Source organism: Musa acuminata, chromosome BXJ3-6, assembly GCF_036884655.1.
Source record: "Musa acuminata AAA Group cultivar baxijiao chromosome BXJ3-6, Cavendish_Baxijiao_AAA, whole genome shotgun sequence".
In the NCBI taxonomy this organism is placed as follows: domain Eukaryota; kingdom Viridiplantae; phylum Streptophyta; class Magnoliopsida; order Zingiberales; family Musaceae; genus Musa; species Musa acuminata.
Window position 1 is genome coordinate 35,317,118 of NC_088354.1, and position 21,912 is coordinate 35,339,029.

At 41.9% G+C, this 21,912-nt stretch overlaps 5 protein-coding genes across 6 annotated transcripts; all 5 read right to left on the minus strand.

Moving 5' to 3' along the window:
• Positions 1 to 588: 588 nt before the first annotated feature.
• On the minus strand, positions 589 to 2,213 carry LOC135641205 (leucine-rich repeat receptor-like serine/threonine/tyrosine-protein kinase SOBIR1). The gene has a single exon (XM_065156402.1). It carries the CDS (start codon positions 2,054 to 2,056, stop codon positions 806 to 808), a length of 1,251 nt encoding a protein of 416 aa, XP_065012474.1. The 5' UTR covers positions 2,057 to 2,213; the 3' UTR covers positions 589 to 805.
• Positions 2,214 to 2,348: 135 nt separating this feature from the next.
• LOC135641204 (leucine-rich repeat receptor-like serine/threonine/tyrosine-protein kinase SOBIR1) lies at positions 2,349 to 4,034 on the minus strand. The gene has a single exon (XM_065156401.1). The coding sequence runs from the start codon at positions 3,956 to 3,958 to the stop codon at positions 2,552 to 2,554; it is 1,407 nt and encodes a 468-aa protein (XP_065012473.1). The 5' UTR covers positions 3,959 to 4,034; the 3' UTR covers positions 2,349 to 2,551.
• Positions 4,035 to 11,797: 7,763 nt separating this feature from the next.
• Positions 11,798 to 13,306, minus strand: LOC135641814 (leucine-rich repeat receptor-like serine/threonine/tyrosine-protein kinase SOBIR1). The gene has a single exon (XM_065157558.1). The coding sequence runs from the start codon at positions 13,277 to 13,279 to the stop codon at positions 11,891 to 11,893; it is 1,389 nt and encodes a 462-aa protein (XP_065013630.1). The 5' UTR covers positions 13,280 to 13,306; the 3' UTR covers positions 11,798 to 11,890.
• A 687-nt stretch (positions 13,307 to 13,993) lies between these two features.
• On the minus strand, positions 13,994 to 20,802 carry LOC103989300 (protein MHF2 homolog). 2 transcript variants are annotated; one of them, XM_065157559.1, is made up of 6 exons: positions 20,714 to 20,802; positions 20,544 to 20,624; positions 18,503 to 18,542; positions 16,054 to 16,107; positions 15,884 to 15,988; positions 13,994 to 14,322 (listed from the first exon to the last, which is right to left on the minus strand). In XM_065157559.1, exons 1-5 carry the CDS (start codon positions 20,732 to 20,734, stop codon positions 15,885 to 15,887), a joined length of 300 nt encoding a protein of 99 aa, XP_065013631.1. In that variant the 5' UTR covers positions 20,735 to 20,802; the 3' UTR covers positions 13,994 to 14,322; position 15,884. The 2 variants fall into 2 exon arrangements, with proteins under 2 accessions (XP_065013631.1, XP_009406378.2); XM_009408103.3 differs by having other exon boundaries at positions 13,994 to 14,319; positions 20,714 to 20,794.
• A 177-nt stretch (positions 20,803 to 20,979) lies between these two features.
• Positions 20,980 to 21,426, minus strand: LOC135641446 (zinc finger A20 and AN1 domain-containing stress-associated protein 4-like). The gene has a single exon (XM_065156807.1). The coding sequence runs from the start codon at positions 21,424 to 21,426 to the stop codon at positions 20,980 to 20,982; it is 447 nt and encodes a 148-aa protein (XP_065012879.1).
• Positions 21,427 to 21,912: the final 486 nt, after the last annotated feature.

Genomic DNA, 21,912 nt, shown 5'->3' on the forward strand with positions numbered 1-21,912 from the left:
CTTTAGTAGCCACAATAACATATTTTTTATCATATTTCTTCCATAGTGAATGAATACAAATATTATAACCCTTTTTTATCATATTAATTATTATCATTCTAAAATACTATATATTTTTTATTAACATAAGCTGTATTAATAACCCTTTTCGAAATATCAAACAATCGAAGGGTGATCTTTATTTTCTCCTTCACCTTGGACATCAATTGCATATCGATTGACGATTTACTGACATTATACTCCGAGAAAATTAGGAATTTATCCTTTTGCCCAATTATCATATTTACTAAATCAATTAGCTGTTAAATCAGATTGGTCGTAATTTTTTAATGAGTTATACTGTTTTTATTTAGTAATACAAATACTGTATAGTTGAATAATGCAGAAAATAACAATAATGCAGAATAATATATGCTTCATACAGGTTGTTATACGGTAACGGTAATCACACATCTTCAATACTGAATATATCAGAACTATATATCCATAATTCAATATATTATCTCAGCGAGAATGGTTGACTTGGTCATCATTGACTTACAAAGTCAACAATTTCATGTTGGGGATTCCACCACGCAGCTTCGACGATCGGTTGCACTGCGGCTTATGCTTCTATTCCTGTGGAAGCCTTCGTCCCGCTGCTCGGCTAAGTGAAATCTTACATCCAAGTATACATGAAATACCACGAAGAAGAAGAAGAAGAAGAAGAACAGAGATGAGGCTAACCATTATTAGGCCTTTCTGCTGTACTCGGAACACTTTTAGCACAGAAACTATCAATCAAACTAAAGGTTAATTCTTGGGGCTAATGCTTAATCTGGGCGAGCATCAGTCGGACCTCCCTGCTATTAGGCCTCGCTTTGGGGTTATCGTAAGTGCAGAAGCATGCAATCTTCAACACCAGTAGCATCTGCTCCTCAAACCCATTGCCCACAAGTGTTCGATCGATCGCCGCCTCCGGCTCCGCCGACCTCATCGCGTTGCTCACCCAATCCACCATGCGCATCTCCTCCGTCGTCCAGTAGAACCCGTCGGTGGGGAACTTGCCGGTGACGAGCACCGCCAGGATGACCCCGAAGCTGTAGACGTCGCATTTGTCGGTGAACAGCAGCGTCTGATGGTACTCGGGCGCGATGTACCCGATGGTTCCCTTCAACCCCGACCTCATGGGGCCGCTCACCGTGTCCGGTACCACCTTGGCGAGCCCGAAGTCGGAGATCCGGGCGTTGAGGTCGTCGTCGAGCAGGATGTTCGCGGGCTTCAGGTCTCTGTGGATCACCCGCGGGCGGTGCACCACGTGGAGGTACTCGAGGCCGGCGGCGATGCCGAGCGCTATGTTGTACCGCGCCGGCCACTCCAGCTTCCTCCTCCCCGTGGCCGCGCCTCTGATCGCGTCCTGCAAGGTCCCGTTCCTCATGAACTCGTAGACGAGGTAGTGGCAACTCGGCCGCGAAATGTGAGCAAGGAGGGGGAGAAGGTTCGGATGCCGGATGCGGCCGACGGTCTGGATCTCCGACCTGATCTGGCGAATCGTGTAGTTGAGGAGCTTCGTTTCCCCCTCGCAGAGCTGCGCCGCGTCGACGGCCGGCTGGATGATCTTCTTGATGGCGGCGGCGACCCTCCTGCCGTCGACGGCGGCCAATCCAGCCTTGTAGACGACGCCGCAGCCCCCGCGGCCGATGATCTGGCAACCATCGTCGAGCTTCTCCAATAAGGAGAGAAGCTCGGCTTTCGTGATCACGGGGCTAAAGACGGTCAGCCCATCCGCGCTGCTTTGATCCTCGAACATGCCGATCCTTCTACGTAATTTGATTGCTAACCAGCAAAGAAGCATCGGAACTGCAGCCATCAGGAAGCCAACTGCAACCCAGAGAGGCTGGAAACGGAACTTGTCATCTGAATCCGATGAAGATGCAGCAGAATTGTTCGCAGCCACTTCAAGGTGGGAGGTGATGTTTCTGTCCATGAGGAATCTGGCAGCAGCACGATGAGAGATGACCAAGTGGAACGAAAGGTGGAGAAGCAGGGAAAGAGAGGAGGCCATTGACTGGAACATGAAGGACAGAGCCAGTCTTCATTCATTAAATGCGAAGTAGAATAGGCTGCATTTTTTTATTGCCAATGACTCGTTCCTCGATCGACGCTCGGAATAGCGTCGTTTCATTCTCTTTGACTTGTCAGCATCCACTTGTTAGAAGCTCGGTTGGAGAATTCTCAGTCTCATAACTCGTGTTGGAGAGAGTCAACGAAGACTAACCGAGCATGACTTGATGATAGTATGCATGTGTTCACGCGTGGAATAGATCATCCAATCTAAACCTGTGGTGGAAAGCAACACCATCGGGAGATGCAAGAAGGATTACTTATCTTGATCTATGCAACCCGTAGGAGTACACTGATGAGGCTTTTTACATGCAGCAAGCTATTCTTACACACACACTCACATGCCATGAAGTGACGCAGAAGAAACAACAGTTAGCCAGGCAAGCTTAACCTTTTACTGGCTTGCAAGCCATTATTCTTAGACTAGAAAGACGCCTGCTTGCTACTGCTAGTGTTTGATCTGCGCCAGCATCGAGCGGACCTCCTTGCTGCTGGGCCGCTCCTTGGGATCATCCACCGTGCAGAAGATGGCGATCCTGAGCACCAGCAGCATCTGCTCCTCGTACTCGTTGCCCGCCAGCTTGGGATCGATGGCCGCCGTCGGGTTCGCGGAGCTCATCACCTTGCGTAGCCATCGCACCAGGCTGATCTCGTCGGTGTCGTGGAAGAAGGGGTCCGACGGCATCTTGCCGACCACCAGCACCGCCAGGATCACCCCGAAGCTGTAGATGTCGCACTTGGCCGTGAAGCGCAGCGTCTGCCCGTACTCCGGGGATATGTAGCCCAGCGTGCCGGCCACCTTGGAGGCGGTGATGTGGGTGTGGGCGTCCGGCATCTCCTTGGCCAGCCCGAAGTCCGCGATCCTGGCCTCCATGCCGTCGTCCAGCAGTATGTTGGCCGGCTTGAGATCCCGGTGGATGATCTGGGGTTTGTGGTGGATGTGGAGGTACTCGAGACCGGACGCGATGCCCAACGCGATGCGGTAGCGAGCGAGCCAGTCGAGGTCGCGCTCGCCGTCGCGCGCGCTGTTGAGCACCGAATCCAGGCTGCCGTTCTTCATGAACTCGTATATGAGGAGGTGGCAGTCCGGGCGCGTTACGTGGGCCAACAGCGGCAGCAGATTGCGGTGGCGGATATGGCCGACGGTCTGGATCTCCGACCGGATCTGCCGCATCCACTTGTCGAGCAGCCGGCTCTCCTCGTCGGAAGTCGGCTCAGCGCTGTCCGGGGTGCGCTTCATGATCTTCTTGATGGCGACGACCATGCCCGGGCGGTCTGGCTTGCTGGGATCGGGTGGCAGCTGGGCCTTGTACACCTCGCCGCACCCTCCCCGGCCGATGACCTCCAGGCCCGCGAGCCCGTCGTCCTTCTCGAGGAAGGCGAGGTCCTCGGCGCGCTTGATTTGCTTGGGGCTGAAGATGGAGGGGCCGCCGGGGTTCCTGTACCGCCCGCGGATGCAGTTCACCACCAGCCGGAACAGCACCGAGAGGACGGCCCCGGAGACGATCCCCGCGAGCGAGCCGGTGATGAAACCGACGATCCAGTTCCTCGCGCTCTGCTTGTGGCTGCGGCTGTGATGGTGCTCAGACGACGATCTATTGGTCGAGGAATTTGACGGAGCGAGAGCTGGAGTGGTCTTGGTCTCGGCCAATACGTATCGCTTCGGGAAAGGACTCCGGCGGTGGGCGGATCGGTGGGCGGGTTGAGAAGCGAGACGAGAAGGGAGACGGTGAGGGTGGCGAAGGGTCATGCGGCGGAGGGCATGGGAGCCATCGTAGGGATAGATGGCAGAGATGAGAGCTGGGAGGAGGAGGAGGAGGAGGAGGAGTGATGGGAGGAACGCGGTGGCAGCCATTGGCGTCGTCTCGGTGGGTTGATGCCCGGTGGGATAAATGGGGATAGGTGTGTGGAAAACTCGGATCGGCGGGCCCGCCAAATGGACGATTACCGATGGTGGACCCTACAAATCGAACGGATACGATTCGTGGGAAGACTCGGAGGATGACAAAGGCAGTCAAAGGCTTAGTAGACCGCAAGCGTCTCGGCTACTCCTCGTGTTACACCAGCTAGCGTCTCGGCTTTCTCAGTGGGACCCACTTAAACGTGGCCCAAGCTCTCTCGAATCACTCTTGAGGTGCGCCGATGGGAACATCCATCGATTGCTCATGGAACGTTTCGGCGTGCTTGACGAGTCCAAAGGTCCTTCCTGCACGATGGATCTCCTCCAAAGTATGCTACGAAGATATGAAATGGACGGTGGGTGATACCAGAGAAAGGATGATAATACACCGATCAATTCAAATATCTCAATAAAAATAATCGATTCATGTTGTAAAATAGACATATTAATTCTGCTAATTAAGTGTTATGGATTCCCGATGATTAATTATGATTGTGATTTATAAGCAACGAGATGACTGTTTGGAAGAATCTTAGAATCTTAAAAGGCATGAATAGCCGAATTAGGCATCTTGTCGGAACTCGTCTTGTGATTACACATACAGACACTCACTCTCGCTGTAGTCTACCATTTCCTTTCACGAAAACCATGAAGGTGGGCAAGAATTCTATTGGTGGATCCCTCGAGGAAGATTTGCTATGATTACTTTATCCTGATGAGGTGGATCGCATTAGGGAGATTTCACTTAAAGCCAAGAACGAGTTCTATCATGCAAAGATGAAAAGGGACATTAGGCGCTCAGATTGGCTCTGAGGAATACTACCGTGTGCCGTGGAAGCAACCACGGAGGCTGTTCTTCCCATCACTTGTTTGATGTGTTGTCGATGCGGGAAACATTTCATGCAATCATTTATGTTCTTTTTTTTTCTTTTTCTTTTTCTTTTTTGCCAACTATAAGTGAGAAAATCTTCAAAATTTATAGAATTAAATTTCAAACAGAGTCAATACATATAAGTTTATAGGATCAAATTTTATGCCCTCAATCTAAAATAAAGGAACCGATCTATCATCAGCCAAATTAATGCTCTATATAAATAAATGTACATACTTTCAATTTAAAGACTATTATTAATGATATACTATCAAACCTATCATGTTGAATGTACTAATGAATGTACAAAGTAACTTCTGATAAATATCATATCAGACGATGGCAAGACTGTACCTCATCAGATCATGACAAGAGGGATCAAATTCCTCCTTAGCCGTGTCGAAAAAAAAAAATCCCAGATAAAAAATAAATATAGAACAGAAGGAATATACTATATATAACTTTAAAATAAACAATCAATAAAACAAATATTATCAGAGCTCATATTGACACCAATAGCAAATTTATGTTGACCGGCCAATCCTACATCCTAATACAACCAGAACAAAATTATTACCGATTTCCAACACACCAGACAATGATGGCTTTAAAGACAACAAAATCAGCAGAAGAACACAACAATATGACAAGGACATGTTTATATTAGTCTTTTACACTGCCATTTGCCTGTATATCTATCTAAGAACCAACAACCATTCAAATTCTCATCCACTTGACATCCCCGAGCAAATGGTAAGTGGATGTAAGAAAACCAGAAACATGGAATTTGGAGATCAAGTCCCTGTTCGTCTCCATTGGCTAATCCGTGGCGTGAACTAGCCGGATATGCCGAGTTTTCCACACGTTGGTGGAAAGAATGCACACAGTAGACCGAGTCCTTCAACCCTTGACTTGCAAGTCAAGATTCGTCCCTGCTACCAACAAGTGAAGAGTTCCAGTAACTAAATCATATTGCAACCAGAAATAGACTACACTGAACAAGATAGTACAAACATGCATTCATTTAATCATTGGACTGGTGATTCTGGCAATTGAACAAGTCCTATTTAGCTAGAAAATATAATATCTCTGATGGGTAGTCCTTTTTTTAGGAAAGACACCTCTGCAGAACACAAAATGTAAGATGTACGATTCAGATAAGCCAACTGAATTGTTGGTCAGTTCAAATGACAAACCAAGAGGGAGAAAAATGTTGACCAAATGAGCAGGATCCAGTTTTAGTATACTGAGTCCGATGGAAGATTTGGAAAGCCCTGCCATGTGCCTGTATATCTATCTAAGAACCAACAACCATTCAAATTCTCATCCACTTGACATCCCCGAGCAAATGGTAAGTGGATGTAAGAAAACCAGAAACATGGAATTTGGAGGTCAAGTCCATGTTCTTCTCCATTGGCAGATCCATGGCGTGAACCAGCCGGATATGCCGAGTTTTCCACACGAAGGTGGAAAGAATGCACACAGTAGACCGAGTCGTTCACCCCTTGATTTGCAAGTCAAGTTTCCTGCCTGCTACCATCAAGTGAAGAGTCCATTCCAGTAACTAAATCATACTGCAACCAGAAATCGACTACACTGAACAAGATAGCTCACTCATTTGAGTACAAACATGCACTCATTTAATCATTGGACCGGTGATTCTGGCAATTGAACATGTGCTATTTAGCTAGAAAATATAATATCTCTGATGGGTAGTCTTTTTCTAAGGAAAGGCACCTTTGCAGAACACAATTTAAGATGTATCTACTGGTTAGACAACTTGTACTATTCAGATAAGCCAACTGAATTGTTGGTCAGTTCAAATGACAAACCAAGAGAGAGAAAAATGTTGACATCAATGAGCAGGATCTGGTTTTAGTATACCGAGTCCGATGGAAGACTTGAAAAGCCCTGGCTTCAGATACTTTTGGCAGAGACAAAGGGGCTAAAACTTCTCAATGGCATTTAGGTTAACCAGTAGCTCCACTCCTGCCTTCAAATCAAATCTTATAACAGGAAGAGAACTTATGATAAACTAGAACAACAATCACATGTTAAAAGTAAGTTCATGCAAGTTTCCCCTCTTTTATAGCTAATGAATTCCTATTTTCTCATGTCACATGAATTCCAATTTTCCACTCTTACCATTATTGGTCACGGCCACTCTATAATTCCTTCCTATAGATGACCCCAAACTTTGAATTTCAAAGTTTTCCAAAGATAAGAAATTGATCGTACAAAAAGACTAGAACAGTAAAGAAATATTATGATCAGAATACTTTTGTTCTTTTTTTTCTTAGCTGATGCAAGAAGTTAAAGAATCTCAAAGCATGCATACAGATGAAAACAAGAACCCCATCGACCTTCACCATGGCATGATAATTTTCAATGTCAATGCCATCCACATTGTCACATACTTGACTAAGAAAAACAATATTGAAAAATGCAGTTTGATGAAACTAATAAGTTAATTTGGATCCCTCATTCTGCGATTTTTGGTATTTGCAGTCAACTATGCTTTGTGTCGGAAACTAGAAAAAGGAATAACATTTAAGAAAAGAGTGCATGCCTGAAATCAAAATCAGGGCAGGAGATCCTCCAGCCAGCCGCCGTGCTCCCTCCCAGCCTCGTTTTGTCTCTCACATCCATTGCCTTTTGTCGAGGAGAGACCTAAATCAGAGAAAGCGACAATATATGAGATCATGATAACCTTATAATAGTAAAAGAAATATAGCAGTTGTTCAAGATTAAGGACCATTCAGGGGGTTGCTTGAGAGGCACCGGTGGAGAATTATATCCGAGCCGTGACTCTAGGGCTTTGAGCCCGAACACGAGATCGTCCACGGAGGTCCATGGCTCAGAATCGACCGAAGCGACCACGAGATAGCTCTTAGGGCACGAAAGCTCCATACTAAGTATTAAAAAAGAACTTCAGTAATATTTGATTTGAAAAATACAAAGATCGAACTTATACTTTTCCTTTTATAAGTTTATATAGTATTTATAAACTCAGGTGATTTATGCTTCAATTTTCTTTTATTATTATCCACACCTTAAGTAGTGCCCAAAATATTCTTAGTCTTTCTAAGTTTAATCTTAATTCTTTCTAGATACATATACTAGTCGACTCATTTAAGTTTCACTTATCCTTAACTTTATTATAGTGAATTTTAAATGAGCCAAATTAAGAAGAAACAAAATTAAGAATAAATTATATGAGATATAACTTAAATACATTCATGCTCAATATTCTCGAGTTTAAAATTTTGTCAGTATATTGAGGATATAATCTTGAATTCCTCAAATATTATCATACTAAATTTCAATTAGTTCTTTCATTAATATATCAACCAAGAACTTATCAAAAAATTTAGATTAATCTTTAAAAATTTTAGTACACTATAATAAAGTCTAAATATTATTAGCAATTATCATAAGACTACGTCTTTTAGACCTTTTTCGATTAATTATTTCAATTATTTGTTCTATAGAACTTAGTAATTAAGTTTATGATTCTTTCAATTAATCTGATTAAGGTCTAACACACCTAATGTAAATTATATATACTCAAACTATTTATAATAAATTAATTCAAAAAATATAGGGACATTTATAAGACTAAAATGAAGGAAGTACCACTATAATAATATACTATTAATGCTTTGAGTTTTTCAAGTAATGTTTTATTATTGATAACATCTTTATTTCACCTTTAAGTGAAATATAAACATATCTAGTGTTCATACAAAAAAAATTTATGAAGAACTGATACCATCCACATATAATAGTATTGTTATCTTTGGGTAAATAATCATAAACTGTAAGGATATCCAAAACAGCATCATCCAACTCATCACATAATTATTCGAAATAGATTCTACTTTGGAATTATCTAATTCTCCTGATTATATATGTCATTGTGAATATTATTTTTTAAATATCATTTAAAATTAATTCTTTAATGTAATTTTATAAGTTATTGGTTAGACCAAATTGATAATTATAAGACTAATACAATAATATAAAATATAGTTTAATATATTCTATAAATAATAAAATATTTATTGTAAATTACATCTCATAAGCCTATGATCCCAAGGAACTTTGGCAATTACCGATCAAATAAAACTTAAAGATATAAGTTACAAATAATATTCATCAAATTTCTTCAATCTAATTTATACTGAAATAGTTCAATAATAATAATGACCATAATAATCATTGAACATTAATTAGTATTAGAAAAAAAAAACTCATATGATAACTGTAATTATGAAATATAAACTATACCTTTATGTGAAAAATAAATATTATTTCATAAGTTCTAACATATACATGTGAATAACCAAATAAATATCCAAGAATAATAATTGATTTTTTATTTATCAAATGTAAAATTTTATTCATATTATATAAGAAAACTATAAAAAAATTTATAATTTATATATTTTTAAATTTCACATGAAACCCTTATAGGGCAAGCTCAAAATTGGGCTACCCAAATTAAGCTTATAGATTTAGGCTGACCATAAGCTCAATTAAGCCTATCAAAATTAAAATTGATCAAAATAAAAAATTAATCAAATTTTGATTTTTCTTAAATTCGATCAAGACTTGATTGATCGAATCTAGATCTAATCAAGCAGTCAAAATATAATAATGATTAAGTTTGATTAGAATAAATTAAATTAATTAATTTTATAAATGAGGATATAAATAAAAAAATTCTAATTTTTTGAAAGGTAGACCTATAATTTTTTACTTCGGATATATCGGGGAAATTTCTGATTTCTAGAAAGGTAAAATTGGAAAGCATACACAGGGACACAGATTGAAATTATCTTATTTATGAGGGGTAAAACTATCCTTTAGTAAAAATCCTAACTATTCCTTTCTATGATCACAACGGGAGGAGCGATCGTTGCTTGCGCAGGGTGTCGTAGCCGTCATCCGTGGTTGTTGCGTGAGTCGCAGTCACTGCCACCGTGGGCATCTAGTTGACGTTGTTCGTGGCCAGCAAATGTTGTTGTAGTGGTGTTGTTGCAGTCATCTCACGTAGCAGTGCTGTCGTAGCCGCCGCAGGTAGCGACGATGCTATTGTAGTGGTCGCACGCAGCGTCGTTGCGCAACCACTACAACCATCACGGGCAATGGTACTGCAACAGCTACCGCACGCAATGACGCTATGCAGCCATTGCCCGCGACTGGGCTAGTGACAACTGGAGGTCGTCGCCCTCAATAATATTGTCACCAACAGTAAATTGTCAAGCACAAGGAACCTTACATCATTCGCAAGCAAGCAATATGGTGGACTAGATAAAAAAGCAGATTGACAATAGCGACAAATTGTTCATGCATCGTAAATTAAAACTGATTAACAACTTTTGTCGAGCGAAATGTGCTAACAAATAGATTTAAAGTATTTTATTTCATAACCATGACTCTGATACCAATTATAAGCATAAAAAACCATAATATCTACTATTATATGAAAAATTTTAATACCAAAACTTGAAATTAAATAATAATATATTTAAATTTATGATATTTATCTTTCGATGTCATTCAAAAAATATTTATCTGATCTGTAAGCATATCATTATTGGATTCAAAATCTATAGTGATGTCAATCTATAAGGAGAATTAGACTCACATTCTCCTCTCTTTCTATCCTTCGTAGGAAGAAGCGATGGATTCATAAATAAAGGGGAGATGATAGAAGATTTATAATATCTAGTTGATCGATTTATGTAACTAAAGAGATAAAAAAAATCTATAATCTCTCAATAATACCATCGCACATCATGTTTATAATCTCTAGGATGTTCTATATATTTATAGGCGAAAACGATAAGTAATTAACAGTCTCTCTCATCAAGCTAATCTCCTAAAAATTCTATCGTAATTAGATTTTTATTAATCAATAATCGTAATTAGAATTCAATCATATTCATAATATATCTCAGCTAATTAGATACGGTTATATAATCTAAGAGAGGAAAGTAAGGAATAGAAAGGAGATTGGGAAATGAACACGAAGAGGAGGAGAAGTAACTCACGAGCTGTCAGGGTGACACCGGAACCTTGGACGGCTCCCACTTCATCGTTGAGGCGGCCGGCGTCGGAATGATCGATCGATGCGCAGCGCCGGGCGAGGAGAAAACCCTAAAGAAAGTGAGGAACAATGAGGCAGGGAGACAGAGGAGAGGGGAAGAGGAATTCACGAGCCGACAGAGATGACACCGGAACCCTTGAACGGCTCCCACTTCATCTTTGAGGCGATCGACACTGGAATGGTCGATCGCATGTCGATCGCTACGCAGCGTCGGCCGAGGGGGGGGGGGGGCGGAGGCGGTACGCGACAATGCCAATAACAATAATAATGACAATAAGAATAATGGCGATTTCCTCCCACATTTTCGAATTTTCTGTTTTTTTTTTTTTCTGATAACGGTTTTTCATGGAGACTCCCTTTAATTCTACTACTCAAAAGCTTATATAGTTATCAACTTCACCATTGGTCCGAGTGTCATGTTTGATTGGTCAATCACATCAGTTCAATTTGACTGGTTATAATTTTTTTCGAAATGAATTACGATGTTTTACTTTAGTAGCCACTATAGCGATTCAAAATATGATAACAATATCAATCTTGATGTGAATAATATACGCTTGATATTAGACCATATCTTTAATAATAATGAATATATCAAACCCAAATATTCATAATTTAATATATTATCTCATCGAGAATGGTTGACTTTGGTCATCCTTGACTTCCAAAAGTCAAAAATTCGTTGGGGAGTCGACAACGCGGCTTCAACGATCAGTTGAACTGTACAGCTCCTTCCTTGACGCTTCTATCACTGAAGAAATCTTCGTCCCGCTGCCTGATTCAATGAAAAACCACGAAGAAGAAGGAGGACAGCAATGAGGCTAACCATTATTAGGCCTTTCTGCGGCACTTGGAACACTTGTAGCTATATATACATCAAACTAAAGGTTAATTCTTGAGGCTAATGCTTGATCTGGGCAAGCATTAGTCGGACCTCCCTGCTATTAGGCCTCGCTTTGGGGTTATCGTAAGTGCAGAAGCATGCAATCTTCAACACCAGCAGCATTTGCTCCTCAAACCCATTGCCCACAAGTGTTCGATCGATCGCCACCTCCGGCTCCGCGGACCTCATCGCGTTCCTCATCCAATCCACCATGCTTATCTCCTCCGTCGTCCAATAAAACTCGTCGGTGGGGAACTTGCCGGTGACGAGCACTGCCAGGATGACCCCGAAGCTGTAGACGTCGCATCTGTCGGTGAACAGCAGAGTCTGATGGTATTCCGGCGCTATGTACCCGATGGTTCCCGCCACCCCCGACCTCATGGAGCCGCTCACCGTGTCCGGGACCACCTTGGCGAGCCCGAAGTCGGAGATCCGGGGGTTGAGGTCGTCGTCGAGCAGGATGTTCGCGGGCTTCAGGTCTCTGTGGATCACCCGCGGGCGGTGCACCACGTGGAGGTACTCGAGGCCGGCAGCGATGCCGAGGGCTATGATGTACCGCGCCGGCCACTCCAGCTTCCTCCTCCCCGCGGACGCGCCTCTGATCGCGTCATGCAAGGTCCCGTTCCTCATGAACTCGTATATGAGGAGGTGGCAGTCCCGGCGCGTTACGTGAGCCAACAGCGGCAGCAGATTGCGGTGGCGGATATGGCCCACGGTCTGGATCTCCGACCGGATCTGCCGCATCCACTTGTCGAGCAGCCGGCTCTCCTCGTCAGAGGTCGGCTCAGCGCTGTCCGGGGTGCGCTTCATGATCTTCTTGATGGCGAGGACCATGCCCGGGCGGTCGGGCTTTCTGGGATCGGGTGGCTGCTGGGCCTTGTACACCTCGCCGCACCCGCCCCGGCCGATGACCTCGAGGGCCGCGAGCCCATCGTCCTTCTCGAGGAAGGCGAGGTCCTCGGCGCGCTTGATGTGCGTGGGGCTGAAGATGGAGGGGCTGCCGGGGCTCCTGTACCGCCCGCGGATGCAGTTCACCACCTGCCGGTACAGCACCGAGAGGATAATCCCGGAGATGATCCCCCAGAGCGAGCCGGCGATGAAACCGACGATCCAGTTCCTCACGCTCTGCTTGTGGCTGCGGCTGTGATGGTGCTCAGACGACGAGCTGTTGGGCGAGGAATTTGACGAAGCGAGAGCTGGAGTGGTCTTGGTCTCGGCCAATACGTATCGCTTCGGGAAAGGACTCCGGCGGTGGGCGGATTGAGAAGCGAGACGAGAAGGGAGACGGCGAGGGTGGCGAAGGGTCATGCGGCGGAGGGCATGGGAGCCATCGTAGGGATAGATGGCAGAGATGGGAGCAGGGAGGAGGAGGAGAAGGAGTGATGGGAGGAGCGCGGTGGCAGCCATTGGCGTCGTCTCGGTGGGTTGATGCCCGGTGGGATAAATGGGGATAGGTGTGTGGAAAACTCGGATCGGCGGGCCCGCCAAATGGACGGTTGCCGATGGTGGACCCTAGAAATCGAACGGATACGATTCGATGACAGAGGCAGTCAAGGCATAGTAGACCGCAAGACGTATACATTCCCATCCGCTACCCCTCGTGCTACACCGGCTAGCGTGTCGGCTTTCTCAATGGGACCCACTTAAACGTGGCCCAAGCTCTCTCGAATCACTCAGGAGGTTGCGCAGGTGGCGTGTTTGACGGATCCAAAGGTCCTTCCTGCACAATGGATCTGCTCCGAAGTATGCTATGAAGATATAAAATGGAGGGTGAGTAATATTGAATGATCTTGTATCAAACCTATCATGTTGAATGTACTAAGTAACTTGTGATAAATATCATATCAGACGATGACAAGACTATACCTCATCAGATCATGACAAGAGGGATCAAATTCCTCCTTACCCGTGTCCCCAAAAAAAAAATCCTAGATAAAAAATAAATATAGAACAGAAAGAATATACTATATATAACTTTAAAATAAAAAAAATCAATAAAACAAATATTATCAGAGGTCATTTAGACACCAATAGCAAATTTATGTTGACCGGTCAATCCTACATCCTAATACAACCAGAACAAAATTATTACCAATTTCCAACACACCAGACAATGATGCCTTTAAAGACAACAAAATCAGCAGAAGAACACAACAATATGACAAGGACATGTTTATATTAGTCTTTTACACTTCCATGTGCCTGTATATCTATCTAAGAACCAACAACCATTCAAATTCTCATCCACTTGACATCCCCTTGCAAATGGCAAGTGGGTGTAAGAGAACCAGAAACATGGTATTTGGAGATCAAGTCCTTGTTCTTCTCCATTGGCTAATCCATGGCGTGATCTAGCCGGATATGCCGAGTTTTCCACGCATTGATGGAAAGAATGCACACAGTAGACTGAGTCCTTCACCCCTTGACTTGCAAGTCAAGATTCCTCCCTGCTACCAACAAGTGAAGAGTTTCAGGAACTAAATCATATTGCAACCAAAAATAGACTACACTGAACAAGATAGTACAAACACGCATTCAGATATAATATCTCTGGACTGGTGATTCTGGCAATTGAACAAGTCCTATTTAGCTAGAAAATATAATATCTCTGATGGGTAGTCCTTTTTGTAGGAAAGACACCTCTGCAGAACACAAAATGTAAGATGTACCATTCAGATAAGCCAACTGAATTGTTGGTCAGTTCAAATGACAAACCAAGAGGGAGAAAAATGTTGACATAAATGAGCAGGATCCAGTTTTAGTATACTGAGTCTGATGGAAGATTTGGAAAGCCCTGGCTTCAGATCCTTTTGACAGAGGCGAAGGGACTAAAACTTCTCACTGGCATTTAGGTTAACTGGCAGCTCCACTCCTGCCTTCAATTCAAATCTTATAACAGGAAGAGAGCTTATGATAGACTAGAACAACAATCACGTGTTAAAAGAAAGTTCATGCAAATTTCCCCTCTTTTATAGCTCATCCTATTTTCTTATGTCACAGGAATTCCAATTTTCCAGTCTTACCATTATTGGTCACGGCCACTCTATAATTCCTTCCTCATAGACAACCCCAGACTCCAACCCATACTAATTCACACACACGTAAACGTAATTCAACTCATATCTTAATTTGAGCCCAAAATCTCAAGTTTGTTCAGGGTTTGGATTGGGGATCTCATGACCAAAGTCAAGCTAGGTCGGGTTTGGCCAATCGGTTACCTTGGTTGGAATAGGGTTGACGTGCAATGCATTAAAAGGGGATTGAGAGAGATGTGACAAGCAAGAGGCAGTAGTCGAAGAAGAGAGGAATAGGGTTAAGACACCAGAGGGGTCCACACCGACCACTGGCAGACCCACTCAGAAAGGGCAGTGATGGAGATGCAGAGGGCAAGAGCCAATATCGAAGCAGAGAATAAAGTATATTATTAGTCATAGAAGAGGCTACGTAAATAACATGAGGTACAGGGTAATATGCCTGCATTTAGGTTTGATTGGTGGGTATCTGAATGTCAAACCTGATTCAAGTACCTACTTTGCTACCCAATCTTAACCCAAACCCAAATAAACAGCAACCAAACTGGGTCAAACAGGTCAAGTAAGAGTAGGTACTCGAAAAACACTTGATCCAGTGTCATCCCTCGATTAGGGTTAGAAGAGGTGTAGCCTGACCCAACCAACTTGAGTTGATCCCTGATAGACTCCTTCAGTTTTTGTTTGTTCATCTCCTCATTCAATAGTATCACTTCTAGGCAATTTAATGGATATTGAATGAATTGAATCTTTATCATGGACCTATCATCAATAAACAACATATTACATCCAATTAGATCAACTAGATGCACCAAAATGACCCTCTCTCTCTCTCTCTCTCTCTCTCTCTCACTCTCACACACACACACACACACACATACACACACAGTTTATTCACATGGATATAAACATAGAACCATGTAACATATAAGGAAAATATAACAAACTATATACATGGTGGTAATATACATGTCAATAATACCTTAAAAATCCAAAAGCAATTGTGGAAGAATCCTCTCCAAATGGGTGGGTTCAATTTTATTTATACCCTCTGCCTCAGCAATTATAGCAGTGCGTTCGATAGCCTCTGTAAGGAATGGAAACTTTCTTTACTACTTTGTTAAGACCTAATAAAAAAATGAGTGCACATACCTGTTACAAATAACCGGAGAAGTTCACAGCTTACCCTTAGAGCACTCGGATTAGCTGCATGGAAAAACATTTGAAAAACAAAATTGTTAGAGATTCATTTTTCTTCAAAAAAAGAAGTTATAAAATTATCATATAAATGAACACAGTAGAAGGTAAGTTCAAAAACTCTGTTATTGCAAAAGCACAATCAAAATGGTTATTGTCACTGGTTTTAAAGGTAAATCTGAATTCTGAAGTTCCACTCAAAATCAGATTGTCTTTTTTGATCTTGATTGTGATACCCATGACAGCTTCAAAGTCACTGTTCCTACCATAATGTATTGTGGTGACTGTAACCCTAGAGTAGGGCATGCACCTTAATTATAAAGTCATAAAGAGGAATACAGGAATAACTTTTAATTAATTTCCCAAAATGGACTATTTCCAATGAACCTGTCGGCGCCTACTCCTACAGTGTTTAACAACTCTTTATATACTTGATGCTATGGTAGAGAACACAAGAGGCAAAATTTAATTGTCTTATCTCACTAGAAGAAAAAGATTTAGCATAAGTTGCACCACAATCAATCAACTCTAGTTGATTTTGATCAGTTCTAGCAATTTTTAACCAAATGTATCATATGAGAATCGGTTGATACCATGAGCAACAACCCGATACAACCAATACCAATCAACATTAAATGGACCTGCAAGGCCATTTTAGCTACATCCACCACCAAGGCCCTTGGTGCCCTTTTAAGTTTGAGCAAAGAAACAGCTCAAATAAGAATTATGACATTTTAAGTAATGCACGTGCAAGTATTTTCTTTTTTTAATAATGAGCTACAGGATAAAATGTTGCTTTAATTACTTGGCAACAGTAATGAATATGTTGGTCCATTATATCTTCCTTACTATGCTTGTTTTCTAGCCATGGTGCATGCCATTTTACTTATTTTTTCTTTTACTTTAATTGATAATAAGTGTTTTACATAGTATCCTCCACTGAAACTCATCTAAAGGAGATTGAGGTGAAAATTTAACATTCTAGAATTATGATTGAAATGTCCAATATTAAACAACAGATGACAAGGACTCCATCTAATGCAATATTTGGAAATGTGATGCAAGAAGACTACATATGACATACTGCTGGGTTTTCTTTATAACTTACAAATTGGATATGAACTTTTCATATTTATTCTTTATTTATAAAAATGAATCTACAAATATTATATTATTTCTGTGATACTCTTGCGACTGTGCCCACTTGTATACCAAAGCCTCCTGCCTAAGCCTTCATGAAGTTGCTACCAAACTGCCTATGCATTTGGACAACTTTGCTGCATTGCTTCAATCAACTTTTTGTTCTCCAAATGTAAAAATATTTCCAAGAAAAATGTTAGAGTAATCCTTTCTTTTCTCCTCTATTTTTTAACAATAGGAAACACAATAGTTTCCTCATATTCTTTTACTCATCAGGTTACTCTAATCTTATTCTAAGTAATCGGTCTATGAGTAAAAAAAGCGCAAGAAATTTAGCAAGAGTACATATATCTTGCAACTGATTTAATTGCACGATATTTTCCTTTTAGCCTTCTCGATCTCAACTCTCAAGGATAATTTTTTGTAAGATAGAATTAAATAAACTCAAAAAAATTTGTAGCAAGAGAAGTCATTGGAACTGCAAATTCTAATGATTGTAACATCTGTGACAAACTAACAAGTACCAAATGGTAACCCTATAAAAGCATGACTTCTACTAGAAATCTGTTCTCTCATTTTTAATAAGTTTCTCCCATCTTCCCCAAGTCAAACAAGGATAGTTCATTTTCCAAAGCTAATCACGCCTTTCCTTACTGTTCGAGAGGGAAGAACCATTCATTCAATAACACAATGAGAAGCAAAAATTAGGGAAAAGACTGAGGTGCTTTTTCATTATAGAAAAGAAAGAACAATTTACTGCAATACGTAACAAGTATAGGAAATATGACCAGGTGCAAAACAAAGTAAAAATATCATTCCTATATATATGTACAGAAAGGTGCAAGTAGAAAATTAAAGAAAAACACAAACAGGCATCAAGGACATACTTAGGATTGACAAATAATGTCATAGGACCAAAAAATGACCAAACATAAAAATACTTGAAAAAGTAATATACAAGCCCAAAAAAGAAAGCTGGACCATCCAAATCATCAATCCCATCAATCTCATATCCCTTGACTGCTGCCGCAATTTGTGCTAGCTAGGGTGTGTAATTTGAATTTTGTTTTATGGGTGTCTAAGGTGGCGTTAATATCGGAATATCTAGAGAATGGATTATCTCTAGATGTGAAATTCTCGAAGAAAAGAAGACTCAAGTTATAATTAAAAATAGTCTATTTTTATGTGCATATCAGTCAATTTAAAATGCAAATATCTTCTCAAAGCAAGCAGCTCTTTGTGTAGACGAGAGGATTTACAGTACCTGTAGTCGGTCGACTTTTCTTGGATGTGCCAGCACCAACCTGACAACGAACATGGAAGTTATTTATAAATGATAATTGTGATAGGAAAACAAACTGTATGTTAGAATTATAACATGCACCATGTCCAAGCAATGATTTTATAAAGCAGATCATTTACAAAATCAATTGAACTTGAAACATCAAGTACCCCTGGAAGTGTAACAAAATTTATTATGCCTCCATTAGTTTTCATTTTTCTGCAGAAGGTGATTGTAATAACATGAACCTTTATGCAATTGTATACGTGGAAATCCAGAAAATTCTTCACACATCTTTCTCTCTTTTTATTGTACAATTAATAAATTCACTCAGAAAAGGTAACAAAACAAATCAAAGAAAACAAATTATGGTTGGGAGCTAGAGACCATTGGAAGTGCATGCACCTAAGGGAGTTTGAATTCAGTGATGTAAGTCAAAAGTCTGAAGAACAAAAGATTATAAAAAAAAAGAAGGTATGCAAAGACAATTTAAGAGACTACTTCGATAGAACTGGTCACCAGTGGGTGAGGAGCTGATGGCTGACTCTCTGTTAGGAGGTGTAGAATGGAGCATCACACTATCATGTATTGCTGCTGCAGCAACAACCATGCAGCGGTATTGCAACTGTTCAACAACGACAATCCTGTTTGTACAGCAGCCAGACTTTTCAGTTCGTTTGGGTTTTCTTATACTTAGTGAGGCCTGTGGAAGCCTAGAAGTCTCATTTTGCTTAAGGTTTCAGCCTTGTAAGGTTCATGAGTGGAGTTGTCGAGCGGTCATTGCATGGAAGCAAAACCAGGACAAAATAGTTATTTTCTGCATCATTGCAAGGCATTGGGGTCCAATGGCATGATGTCAAAACATCAGCCATCTTAACCCTCTTAAACCCCCAGGTGGCACAAGACTAGATAGGGTTTCAGTACAGTACTTGAGAGGTGATGTTGACATATTCAGCGAGGTCACTTGCCATTTGTCACTAGTGTTTGGCATGTTTTCAACTATCTTTATTATCTCATAAATGGTAGATTAATAACCTACTTTTCTTGCACTTTATCCACTGGTTACATTACATTCTTTGATTAGGAATAAACAACAAATATTTGTTCTCATCCTACTCTTACTCATCTTAAATTGTTGTTTAGATTTTCTCACTCATATTTGTTTGTTTGCAGGACCATTTGATCATTTACCATGAGATACAAGAAAAAAGATGAACCGAAAGTATATTTAGCGGACCAATGTGTATAGAAATTTCTTTTTTTTTTTTGCAAAGGGTAAATGACGAAGGTGGGATTTGAGGCTAGGCCCTTACGATGTACTGTCAAAGTTTTTACCAGCTACACTAACCGATACCTTCATGTGTACAGAATTTCATAAACATAGTTAACAAATAGATGATTCTGTTGTATAACCCTAAATCTATTTAGTTTTTCTTTTTTTCTCTGTGTATGTTATGCCCATTGATTCACATGAACAATCAGTTTTACCCAAATACAGGGGAGATTCAGATAAATGTTTCCAAATGCTTGTCCAGTGGTATCCTAAAACCAATTAAGGCATAGCATCTTTCGATCCCAAAACTAAAATGCACGAAGGCTTGCATGAGAAGAAGACAACACCTCCACGGTCAATCACCAACTTAATAAACTTTATAGTGATCCTTTTCACAAGAAACCTAATACAACTATAGTTCGCTTTCGAACATAGGAATCCGTACCCTGTTAAAAAGGCCTACGAAATTAGTAGGAAGGAACGGCCTCCACAGGGTTCCTGTTGTGTTTAGGGCACATCATTGTTCAATTAAGAGAAAAAATACACAGAAATTCTTGCATTACGACTAAAAAAACAGATAATCGGCTTTTTAGCATTCAACTTGATGATAAGGCCCCATTTAGGGTTTTCCTTTCAAGAAAACAAGTAATAACACCATAAGAAGCCATTTTCCGACCTGGGGATAGCTAACGACAGCAAATAAGTGAGGCTGATCGGCAGACAAGAACACAGAAAGACATAGAGACACACCTCAACGTCGACAACATCGATCTCTTCGTTCCGCTCGGCTCTTCTGCTCCAGACCATCTTGAAGATGGCGTGAATAAGATCCTGAGGACAAACAAAAGAGCAATGCTTGGCGGTCAGGAGCGAAAGGAATCGAGAATCAGAGGCGGCAGGCGAAGGGGCTTAGGGCTCACGGGATCGAAGGTGGCGTCCATCTCGAACCGAGGGGGAAAGCGAGAAACAGGGAGGCAGAGGGTGGAAAACAGAAACCCTACGTTTTCCTTAAGATTCGTGCTACATCGTCGTATCAATAAATCATACGGCTCACAAATTCCAAATTTTATTAAAAGAAACTCTTTATTAATTTATGAAAAATGGAGAAACACGTTTTGCACAAATCAAAGTTAATATGACTTCAAATCTTGTAAATCCAAGTAATCCTATTATTAATTCTCTGGATTCATCGTATCCTCTCTAGCTTTTCTTTCTGGACGACGGGGTTCGCCTTGGCGAGCGCAGCACGGCCGAGCGTCTTATAGTCGAACGAGCAGTCGTGCGTCTCCGACAGCCGGTGCGCGGCGCAGAACGCCCTCCCGCAACGGCACTCGAACCTCGCGCTCGGCCTCACCTTCTTGTGGCACCGCCCGCATCTCTCCACCACCTTCGCCGGCGCCTCGCCCGAGGAGAGCGACGGGTTCGCCACAGAAGACGCCGCGCCCGCCGCAACTTTCCGGATCTCGGCCTCGACCTCCACGTCGGCAACCGACGGCGCCAACGTCTCGGGCAACTCCTTGAGGCAGAGGTCTCGGTAGAACTTGGAGCAGAGGCCTCGCGTGGCGGAGTTTCCGAAGAAGCCGCGGCCATTGGCGCAGAGCCGCGGGCTATGGCAGAGCTCCCTCGATTCCATGGCCACTGACAGCTGAGGTTTCTCCTACTTTAAAGCATTGCAAAGAGTGAGAAAAACGAGAGAAGAACATTAGCAGCTTACGAGCAAGATCTTCAATGTATGCCTGTGAGGAGAAGGAAGAAGCAGCAGCAATATCTGTAGAGGTTTTACCAGTAGTCCGTAGCAGATTAGAATTCAGTCGGATGAAAGTTCCTTTCCTTTTCTGTGCATGTCCAAAAGACCTACTCCAACTCGGAATCAACAGCTCGAATCTAAACCAAATCTAGTCCAGGATTTCAGCAACTAAATACGTTCTAAATCTTTTTGGACTTGGATTGGGAGGGAGCAAAAACCTTGATACCAACTGTTGGGGAACGAATGTGCCAGGCTGGCGAGTCAGTACGGCTAGGTCCACGGACCAATGTCGGAAGCTTTCTACGGGATGATTCGGATGATGAGGTACCTGAGCTCTCAGGAAGGAGTGCTGGTTGACGTTGGCCGGGATCG

Bases quoted from the DNA above. Each gene is read 5' to 3' on its own strand.
- LOC135641205 (XM_065156402.1), bottom strand. From the start codon at position 2,056: ATGTTCCAGTCAATGGCCTCCTCTCTTTCCCTGCTTCTCCACCTTTCG.
- LOC135641204 (XM_065156401.1), bottom strand. From the start codon at position 3,958: ATGGCTGCCACCGCGTTCCTCCCATCACTCCTCCTCCTCCTCCTCCTC.
- LOC135641814 (XM_065157558.1), bottom strand. From the start codon at position 13,279: ATGGCTGCCACCGCGCTCCTCCCATCACTCCTTCTCCTCCTCCTCCCT.
- LOC103989300 (XM_065157559.1), bottom strand. From the start codon at position 20,734: ATGGACGCCACCTTCGATCCC. The intron at 18,543-20,543 runs GTGTGTCTCTAT...GTTCGTTGTCAG, and splicing joins TCGATGTTGTCGACGTTGAG to GTTGGTGCTGGCACATCCAA. The intron at 15,989-16,053 runs GTATGTGCACTC...CATTCCTTACAG, and splicing joins TCTCCGGTTATTTGTAACAG to AGGCTATCGAACGCACTGCT.
- LOC135641446 (XM_065156807.1), bottom strand. From the start codon at position 21,426: ATGGAATCGAGGGAGCTCTGCCATAGCCCGCGGCTCTGCGCCAATGGC.